General features: G+C 38.4%; 1 protein-coding gene and 1 pseudogene across 2 annotated transcripts; both read left to right on the top strand.

Annotated features, from left to right (window-relative positions):
* The first annotated feature begins 229 nt into the window (after positions 1-229).
* LOC125201201 (putative disease resistance protein RGA4) lies at positions 230-9,425 on the top strand. 2 transcript variants are annotated; one of them, XM_089065376.1, is made up of 5 exons: positions 230-480; positions 608-3,729; positions 4,621-6,523; positions 7,169-7,279; positions 8,818-9,425. In XM_089065376.1, exons 2-3 carry the CDS (start codon positions 620-622, stop codon positions 6,443-6,445), a joined length of 4,935 nt encoding a protein of 1,644 aa, XP_088921502.1. In that variant the 5' UTR covers positions 230-480; positions 608-619; the 3' UTR covers positions 6,446-6,523; positions 7,169-7,279; positions 8,818-9,425. The 2 variants fall into 2 exon arrangements, with proteins under 2 accessions (XP_088921502.1, XP_047955178.1); XM_048099221.2 differs by lacking the exon at positions 8,818-9,425 and having other exon boundaries at positions 7,169-7,453.
* Positions 9,426-9,912: 487 nt separating this feature from the next.
* Positions 9,913-10,039, top strand: LOC125202892 (small nucleolar RNA Z247; annotated as a pseudogene).
* The last annotated feature ends 369 nt before the right edge of the window (positions 10,040-10,408 follow it).

The raw sequence follows: 10,408 nt of genomic DNA, 5'->3' as shown, positions 1-10,408 counted from the left end.
AGAGCATCGCGAATGCGGCGAGAACAGGGCAGTGGTAGATGTCGCGCGGTTCCGCGGCGGCCTATTGTGAGCCGCTGAGACCGCTGCGGTGGTCGGAAAAATTATTTTTTATTATTTTTTTATTTTCTTAGTGATGATGTGGTTGAAGAATTTTTTTTGGCCGCAGACTAGGCGGACAAGTTTTTAGTAACGTGACTTTCGCCATTATTTTGTGGACACTAAAATTCAACTTTAGTCACCACAAAATTGTAGCCAACCACGGCTCTATCTGATTCTATCTCCGTCTTTCATCCGGCAATCCCAGACTCTATTTCCTTCATCTCTCTTCCTCATCACCACCGCCCTGCCCGCTTGAAGCCACCTTACCCTCTCCACCGACAAGATCTTCCGTTCTCCCCCCGACCTCCTCGGCCAAGAACAAGAACGAGGTCAGCCTATCTCCAACTCAACACTTGTTTTCAGCTCGGACAACACGACTTGGTAAGTTAGTAGAACTCAAAGCTTGTTGTTTCTTTGGAATTTTTAGACTTTTTAGTTGCTTTCTCATGACAGAGAGAGATGAAATGCGTGGAATTATGATATTGTATATTGCTGTTTGTGCTACAAGGTACTGCGAAACATGGCTACAGCTTTGTATAGAGCATCCATCGAAGTTCTTGTCCAGAACCTGATCAACTATTGCAGTGGAGAATACCCCCTACTTCGAGGTGTCGATAAAGAAGCCCAACAGTTGCAAAGGACTTTGGGCATGATTCAAGCCTGCTTGATTGACGCTGAGGAGAAATCCATCACCCGCAATGATGTCAAGATCTGGCTGGAGGAGCTTGAAACTATGGCTTTTGATGCTGATAATGTGTTGGACGAACTCAACTATCACCTTCTCCATAAACAGGTGAAGATACCCAGTTTAAGTCCCAAGGTGCTACCACGGTTTTCTTCCTTTAATCGCATCTCACTTCAGCGTAATATAGCTCGTAAAATCAAAAAAATTACTGCAGATTTTAAGTCTATGAACGAAAGGGCAATCGACCTTGGCATTCAAAGCATAGTTTTGAATGCTTCTGCTGTTGATGCTCATATTTCCACTAAGACTGCTTCGATCAGTCTTGATCCAATCTTTGTTGGCAGAGATGATGATGTGCATAAACTAGTTGACATGCTCACCCAGACCCAGGAAGATCAGATCTTCTCCATTGTTGCTCTTCTCGGAAGGGGAGGTGTGGGGAAGACTACGGTGACTAGGAAAGTCTTGAATCATGAAAGGATAAATGCTCGATTCGAATCACTTATTTACATTACTGTTTCTAAAACTTTTCATCCGATCATTCTTTTCAACAAAATCCTTTCGTCATTGACTTCACACACTCGTGATGGATTTGAGAGTGGGGATGTTATCCTAAAAAGGCTTCAAGAAGCTCTCAAGGCTAAGACTTATCTTCTTGTTCTAGATGATGTCTGGAATGAAGATGTTCCAAACTGGAATGGTTTTATCAATTCCATGTCAGAAGTTACTTCTACTAATGGAAATGCCATTATTATCACTACCAGAAATGCAAAGGTTGCTTCAATTGTTAATCCATTTCATATTCATCGATTGAGTGGCTTATCAATTGATGATTGTTGGTCCATAATCAAAGCAAGAACTTTTGATGAAAATGGAGAAGTTCCATCAAGTTTTGAGATGGTTGGAAGAAATATTGCAAAAAAATGTCATGGTTTGCCCTTAGCCACCAATATAATTGGGGGAGTGCTCCGCTACAAGTCTGAAGAAGAATGGCGCCTTATCTATGAAAAATGGCTTTCGGTTGATGAAGGATATGAACATATCATAAGAATATTGAAATTGAGCTTTGATCACCTGACTTCATCACTAAAAAAGTGCTTTGCGTATTGTTCAATTTTTCCCAAAGATTGGCGTATTGTGAAGGAGGAGTTGATTGAACTATGGATGGCAGAAGGATTTCTTCAAACAAGCCAAAAGGATGATATGGAGTTTGCGGGCACCATGATATTTAATGTGCTTCTGCAAAACTCTTTGTTGCAAGTTGTATGGAAAGGTAATCATGGTCAGGAATATTATGGGATGCACGATCTTGTGCATGATATTGCTTCTTTTGTTTTATATGAAAGAGGTGGAAGATTTCGATACATGTTTCTCAACGAAGAATCAAGTCCTATTCCAAAAGAAGGTTGGAGGAATTTGCGTACATTATTCTTGGGAGGTGGAGTTTCTTGTACCATGTTCTCAGACTTCAAATGTCTGCATAATTTAACTCTCATTGGCAGCAATTATAAAGAGCTCTCCAATTCAATTAGAGAGTTGATACATTTGAGAAATCTCAATATTTCTCGTACATCAATTGGAAACTTGCCAGAGTGGATCGGTGAACTCCATTGCTTGCAAACATTAAGAGCAGAGACATCGTATTTAAAGAAACTTCCAAGTACGTTGAAGTACTTGATTGAGTTGAGGCATCTTTATATTACAAGGGATACAGAGTTGCCTGCAGAGATTGGGAGGTTGATTAGTCTCCGAACACTACCGCACTTTACAGTGGGCAAAGAAAAGGACTACGGAATTAAAGAGCTTGGCAATTTGAAGAATCTCAAAGGAAGACTAGTGATTGAGCATCTTGAAAGGGTGCGTGACAAGGAAGAGGCTCAGGGAGCAAAAATAAATCAGAATCCAAACTTAACTGCTTTGCAGTTTGAATGGAATGATGGTGGAAAAGATGGAAGAAATGATGAGAGTGTGTTGGAAGGCCTCCAGCCTCATGCAAATTTGAAGAAATTGATGATTGTAGGATACAAAGGAAAAATATTTCCAACATGGTTTAAGAACCGTTGGATACCACTTGAGAACTTGATTGAGCTGAAAATCTACAATTGCTCAGAATGTCAGGAAATCCCAAGGCTAGATCACTTGCTGAATCTCAAAACTCTTCATTTGATTGGATTGGATAAGGTCAGGTTCATAGATTCTTCAAACAAAAAATTAACATCCCTCAGAATAATTGAATTAGAGCGATTGGAAAGCATTTGCATTTGGCTATTCTATGACAATCACAACATCTCAACGTGTATAGAATTACCAGATTCTCCCTCAGAGTTGATTATCAAGTATTGTCCAAATTTGAAGTGGATTGTGGATCCTCTAGAGTTGTGGGTGCCGACAATTGAGAGGCTCGAATTGGAGGGATTACCCCGCTTGGAGGATCTACCAACGCTAATTTACAACCTCACTAGATCATCTCCTCGTCTCAAATATTTGATAATTCTTGGTGTTCCCATTTTCATGTTGAGTGTCAGTGTTCAGAGTTGGGATTTAGGCAAGTTGAAGGAATTACATATAGATGTGAGTGTGCAGTGGTCAACAGAGAATAGTGGTGCAATTGAATACGCTGTGGATGGAATATTGCAAGGCTGTTGCAACTCACTCACTTTGTTAAAGTTAAGAGGGGTGGGAAATTGGGACTGGGTGCCAATGTCAATTCAACATCTCAATGTTCTTTCTTCGTTAGTTTTGGATAGTTTTGGGGTAGAAGAATTGCCCCATTGGTTTGGAAATCTCTCATCTCTAGTAGAGCTTAACCTATCCAACTGCCAAAAGTTAAAGTGTCTGCCTTCTTGCCTCACTAAATTGCGATACTTGACTGTTGAAGATTGTACAGAATTACGCATTGATTCTGAGTGGTACAACATTCCCCATCTTATCATCCATGTTTGCAAGTAAGTTTCATTACATGCTTTGGTTATGGAAACAAACCATTATATTTATATTAAAAATAGTTATAGTTGTCTTTATCTCAATTGTTTTTACTACATTAACATGCAACCTGTCTTAGATGGTTTTTTAATTTAAATTAATAATAGAGTAAATGCCAATTTTGCTAAACATGTGACCAAAAATAAGAATTTGGTTTTAAACATTTACTTTTTGAAAAACAGGTCCATAACAAATGAAAATATCGACGAAGTAGTCCTTTTTTTTATGGTTTCATCAAAAAACTAACGATCAACGATAATTGCACAGTGGCATGCCCGTTAATTTTTGAAGGAACCGTCAAAAAAGGATCACTTCAACATAGATTTCAATTGTTATGGACATGTTTTTCAACAAATGAATGTTTTGGACCAAATTCTATTTTGGCCATATATTTAGGACCAAAAGTGACCTTTACTATTTATATTACAAGGAGCTTTAAGGAAAATCTATTTGTTGTAGAACAAAAAAGTCATAATATGATCCTAAAGTTGTTTACTCCTACAACTTTTTATATACCTATATTATCTTTATTTTAATTTTGAGCTCGTAGCGTTACGTGTGAAATTCGGGGTTAGATCCTCCTACGAACATGAAGTGTTTTATAAAAGTGAACATATAGTATATTTGGTGTTATTTTGCTATTAATATATTTCATTCTTTGAATTAAATGTATGAATATAAATTGATCTGATGGAAAATACTACTAGAACTGAGGCACATAAATATTTATACAGCTTGGATTGTAATGTAAAACTAAACATCTGCATTTTGGTACATTAAGTCAATGTCTTTCTTAGTATGTATGGCAAAAGTATAAAATGAAACTGACAGTCAAATTTTGCTTCTCATGCAAGTTCCATGGATGCTTCGATCACAATTTTACCAGATGTTGAGCCACAAGAGGAAAATGTTGCTGAAAACTTTGTACAAAGTCTAGAAAGGGAATCAAGATCTGTTACAGAAGCTAAGCTTGACATGCAGATTCTTATTGAAGAGTCTTCTGATATGTCTGATGGGGTGGTATCCGCCGCTTACTCAAATCCTCCATCTGTTTCAGGACACGAAATCAAGCGGCAATCTGCACATGAAATTGAAGAAGAGGGCGTTGTCTTGGAGCAGAGCAAAACAGAGATGTCTATGAGTAACTTCACTTCACCACACAGAGTTGAACCAGAGTGCCATGGAGAAATTCAAGCAGTGAATGAGCAACAAAAAACTGGCACTATTATTTTTCCAGCCAAGGAATGTTATGTGTTTGCTATAGAGGGTAAACATCTGAAGCTAAAATTTGATAACCAAAATATCTTGGTAGGAGATTATCCATCACTATCACCACATGTGCGGAATTTGTTTGATAAAGAATTGCATGAGCTATCTTCGGAGTCAGACTACGCTGATTCATTGATCTTATTCTTACAGAGAAACACACGTTTAACTCTCATTCAACCCTCTTTTTTTGACAACATGCCAGATTTGGTTTTCCTAGACTTATCTGATACCAAAATCAAGATCTTACCTAGTTCACTTTTCGAGCTTTCAGAGCTTAAAGTCTTGTTGTTGAGGAACTGCATTTGTCTTGAAAAACTTCAGCCTGAAATAGGAGAACTCGAGAAAATGGAGGTACTGGATTTGTCTGGCACTGAGCTCTACGACCTCCCCGCTGAAATCAGTAAGCTTGTTAATATGAAGAGAATGCACCTATCCTTTTATGGGCCGGAGGATGAAAGTGAATACGAGCATTTACCATGTCAATTGGTTTCTCCCAGTTTTCTATCAAATATGAAAGGAATAGAATCATTAAGCATTAGCGTGCACCCTGAAGATCAACGATGGACAAAACTTGTTGCATCCATAATCAATGATATCAGCGAGTTGGAGATGTTGAGTTCTCTTCATTTCTACTTTCCACAAATAGAAACGTTTGAAAATTTCGCTAAGATGAGCCCCTCATGGAATGATAGGGAGAGCTTTAGCTTTGATTTCACCGTTGGCCAAGATGTGAAGCGAATTAATTCTCGGGTCCCAGATGAAGTGGAATCATTGTTCAGTCAACAAGAGAGATGCTTTAGGTATGTTAATGGCGATAAGACATCCCCATTGGTGAAAGGTGTTATCACCCGTGCCACGGCATTCTACTTGGATCATCACACTTATGTCCGAAGCCTGTCTGAATTCGACATTTCTAGTTTCCGGTCGCTAGAATTTTGTGTCGTGCGAGAGTGTCCAAAAATGCAAACGATTATGGATGAGGAAAAGGCTGAAGATGCATTTCCATGTCTAAAGTCTTTGCGAATCTACTTTGTGTGGGAATTGAAGCAAATTTGGAAGCCGCCTTCTCAAGCAAGGAGACTGAACAGAATCTTCAAGACCCCTGTACCTGTGAGAAACTTTAAATCTCTTAAACATCTTACGGTCAAGACCTGCCCAAAGCTACAGTTCATATTTTGGGAATCAATGCTTCAGTGTCTTGACATCCTGGAGGAACTTATTGTTGATGACTGTGAAGTCATGGAGAAAATCATCAAAGAGGAAAGCAAGAATGTGAAGTACCAACACAATGTCCTTCCGAGGTTAACAAAACTTGTACTTGCCTACCTGCCGGAGCTGGTAAGAGTCGGCTGTGGTGTTCCTGTGTTAGAAGAAAATGTTTATGGTTGTCCCAAGCTGAATCGAGCTTGATGGCACAATAAAGTTGCTAATTTTGGAGAAACGCAAACTGGACTTTCAAGGAGTTGGAAAATCATCTGTTTGGTTGATGTAAGTGAAACTGCATTATGCAAATTGAATGACTTTTCATTTCATTTCTCTGCGGATTCTGCATGAGCAAAAGTCGTAGATTCGTAGCTGTATGTGCTGCCACTGGCTCACTGCTGTGGTATAATTTTAGTTTTTAATAGTACTAGGACTTGGAATAGATACTTTGGAATGTGAAGGAAACAAGGGGATTGCAGGAGATTTAGTGTAGCACCCATTCTTTACTTGTGTGTGTTTATATTTTAGTGACACTTTTAACTTGTGTAAAATTGCTTTGAAATAATTTTGCTGAGAGTAGATACTCTACTGGTAATGGTAAAATTTTATACCGTTTGACTTGAGGGAGTCTGTAGTTGCATTCCTAGCTAGAAAACAAACTTTGAAATTTTATTCACAAGACATATGCACACATATTATTAAGATTTACTTAACACAAGGTATTTTGCTGCATTCATAGTTTCTGAAAAAGCAAGAAAAAGAATACAAAACTTTATTTTCTTTGTTGAAATGAATCTGCCAAGTGGTGTTCGGATCATGGATGCGTCAATCAGGCTCTATTATCAAGATATGCTCAAAGCTACGATTCATATCTTGGGAATCAATCCATCAGTTTTGCTAACCTGGAGGAAGTTGTTGAACATTGTGCAGGGTTGGGGAAAATAATTGATGAAACAAGCAGGAAAGTGAAGTACCAATATAGTATTCTTCCTAGCTTAAGCTGGACTTCCAAGGAATTGAACGATCATGTGTTTGGTTATTGTAAGTAAAACTGCTATCTTCTCTTTGAATGATTTTATCTTTTCATTTATCTGCATGAGTAAAATTGGTAGTGGACAATGTTATAGTTAGTTTGTAGTACATGTATGTTTATCACTGCTGAGTTTGCTTTATGTCATGAATCTGATCAAATTGGATGGGAATTAGGTCATGGAAGTTATGCCTCACTTGCAAAATCTAAAATCTAGAACTGACAAAACAGTTGGTACAATGAGTTTTAGGTAAATAATGATTTAGACGTACTTTCAGCAAACTCTGTTAAGGAAAAGATCTCGAGTGAGAGTATAATGAAGAATCCAAGTTGGAAAATCTTCACACCGGATGGGACAATGCTTCTTTGTTTGCTTGAGCATTGGTGTTTGTTGACTGATGAATAACGTGCTCTACTCCCTGTGATGATTCTAGCATGCCAGAGCTTGTGCTTGATATGAGTTGCTCATTTTTCTTTTTATGCATTATTTTACCATTGCACTCGTTAGAAACACTGAAATTTGATGCCAGAGGATCAATTGATTTTCCATGTTCAGATAACCCTCCTGCATTGCGGGCTCGATTAACTAATTCTTGTTCCATGACAAGGAAGAATTCTTTTGTTTTGTTCCTCTGTCCACCAGCTCTCTTCACATTCAACAATTTCCAACTTGTCTGGGTTCCTCAAACTAGAATGAATATCACTCAATCCTTTGCAACTTAACGTTGAAATTTCATCAGTGACCTCCATTCCATGGATGTAGTAGTCTTGCATATGTTTCGCAGCTTTGACAGGTCCACCAGGTCGACAGTCTTCACCTTGTTTAGCATATTAGATAGATCAACATTGTTGTCAGCAAAATATTCATAGATGATCTCAACAACCTCATAACCGTTCTAAATTTGATATACACTAAAACTTGAAAGAACTCTCGTTAGTTCATGACTGACAAGTAGTCAAATTCGGACAACCAAATAGCGTAAGATCGTTCAGATTTGCTAGGCTTTATGGCGGATCCTCTCCATATATAATGAAGTGTTTGAAGTTCAAAAAAATAGAGTTTCTCCAAATACTCAAGTAGCACAATCAGATTCTTCTCTGATTTATGTTTGTATCTCATTGATTCTAAAACCATCCACAAACTTGTCATAATTCTACCGCCTTCCACGACACAAACTTTTAGTGTTCCAATATTTCTCAAGTTAAAGTCACTAAAGCTCCATACACCCTCATGACCAACTAATTCAAATGAGTTGGCTTGTTGTAGTAATTCTCTCACCGAAGAAATTGCTTCACCGGTGGAGAATATCAACAATCTTACCGATGAAATTATGGTGATTTCCGAAACATATGGAAATCGCATGTCATAGCACCAAAGAAAATATTAAACAAACTTGAAGTGTTTCTACTTTTTGAGAGATTTGCTCTGACCAACAAACAGTTCAAGAGTTCTCACATTTGGAAGTGAAAGTTACAAGTACTCAACTTCTTTAAACATGCAGCCTTACTGGCTATTTGCTCAACAATAATATTTCAAACTTGATTGCAGCATCGTGTCTCAAGATCAACTCTTCAAGCTTGTGAAGACGACTATGATATTAAGAGGAATTGTCAATTCTGCTTCCTTACATTTCCCATAGTGGTTACATCCCGTTTGGCCAAATGAAATCGGCTAACTCCTCAACTGAATTATATCACCCATTTTATTGGGCAATGAGCCAATTGAAGATCCCCAAAACTAATGAGCGTTAGCATTCCTCATCAATCAGATGAGAAGTCTCATAATAAAGAATGAAGAGTCTGCAGTTACACATCACATTAAAGAGGAACATGTAAAGTTGTGTTTCAGTTATGAGAATTGTCTTCTCATTTTCTCGTTTCTTAACTAGCTATGCTAAGGTGTGTTAGTCTAGATCCTTCCATCGAGCAGTATATATAGAGATAAAAATTGTATGTCCTTCATCATCAATCACCTTATGAAAGTGACTATACATTAAATCTCATATCCTACGTTTTGATCCTATCTCTTGACAATGGGTCTACTGCATTTCCTTTATGGTATCAGAGCAGGTTTTTAACCTGTCTCTCTTACCCTTCTATCTCCCTTGCCTTTGCTTTTTTTTATTTTAGAAAACATGGCTGAGTTTTCAAGCTCAAGCAGTACCTTGCATAGTGATTCTACCTCTTCCTCCCTCACCTCTAATATTCCCACCTTACCAAATAACCAACCAATCTCGGTCAAATTGAATGATACAAATTATTTGATATGAAGGCAACAAGTTTTAGCCACGATTGAAGGCTATGGGCTGGAGTCCTTTCTCACAGGGGATCATCCACCCAGAATGATTCAAGACCAAGGAACTGAGCGAATGAATCCAGAATATTTGAATTGGCATCGCCAAGATCAACGATTGTCGGCCTGGATCCAGCCTTCTCTCACCGAAAGTGCAATGGTGTTAGTCGTTGGACTGAGATCTACAAATGATATATGGAATGCTCTTTAAACAAGCTTCTCAAATCAGTCAAAGCCCAAGATGATGCAATACAAACTACAACTCCAGACTATGACGAAGGAATCCTTATCTATGAGGGACTACTTGAGCAAAATAAAGAATTGTTGTGATTTACTTGGAGCTGCTGGATGCAAAGTGACAGATGAAGATCAGATCTTGCACATCCTGAGTGGCCTTGGAATGGAATATGATCCTGTTATGGTGACTATCACTTCAAGGGCTGAGCCTACAACTGTAGCAGAAGCAAGTGCTTTGCTACATAGTTTTGAAACACGATTAGAATCTGGAAGAAATTCATCTATTAATCTGGATGGTTCGCAACCCTCTGCTAATGTTGCTAACATGTCTGAGTCAAGAAAGGAAAGTGGTTATGGAAGAGGAAATCCACAATTTTTTAACAGGTTTCAAGGAAATAGGGGAGGACACTCCTTTAGGGGTGGAAGAGGTGGAAGAAGAGGAAGAGGATTCAACAACCGTTTGGTTTGTCAACTCTGTCAAAAACCAGGACACTCTGCTGATAGATGTTGGAACAGATATGAACAATCCAGTGGCTTCAACTCACATCCTAGACAGCAGCAAAATCACTCCTACCAGCAAACTCCCTTTCACCCTTCAAATCCTACTGCT

Source organism: Salvia hispanica, chromosome 2, assembly GCF_029641045.1.
Source record: "Salvia hispanica isolate PSC_SH4W2 chromosome 2, Shi_PSC_v1, whole genome shotgun sequence".
In the NCBI taxonomy this organism is placed as follows: domain Eukaryota; kingdom Viridiplantae; phylum Streptophyta; class Magnoliopsida; order Lamiales; family Lamiaceae; genus Salvia; species Salvia hispanica.
Note: the sequence above shows the minus strand (reverse complement) of the source record. Positions and strands in the feature narration are given on the sequence as shown.

Coding starts and splice junctions, on each gene's coding strand:
- LOC125201201 (XM_089065376.1), top strand. CDS start 620: ATGGCTACAGCTTTGTATAGAGCATCCATCGAAGTTCTTGTCCAGAAC. Junction 3,730..4,620: donor CTTATCATCCATGTTTGCAA/GTAAGTTTCATT, acceptor TTCTCATGCAAG/TTCCATGGATGCTTCGATCA.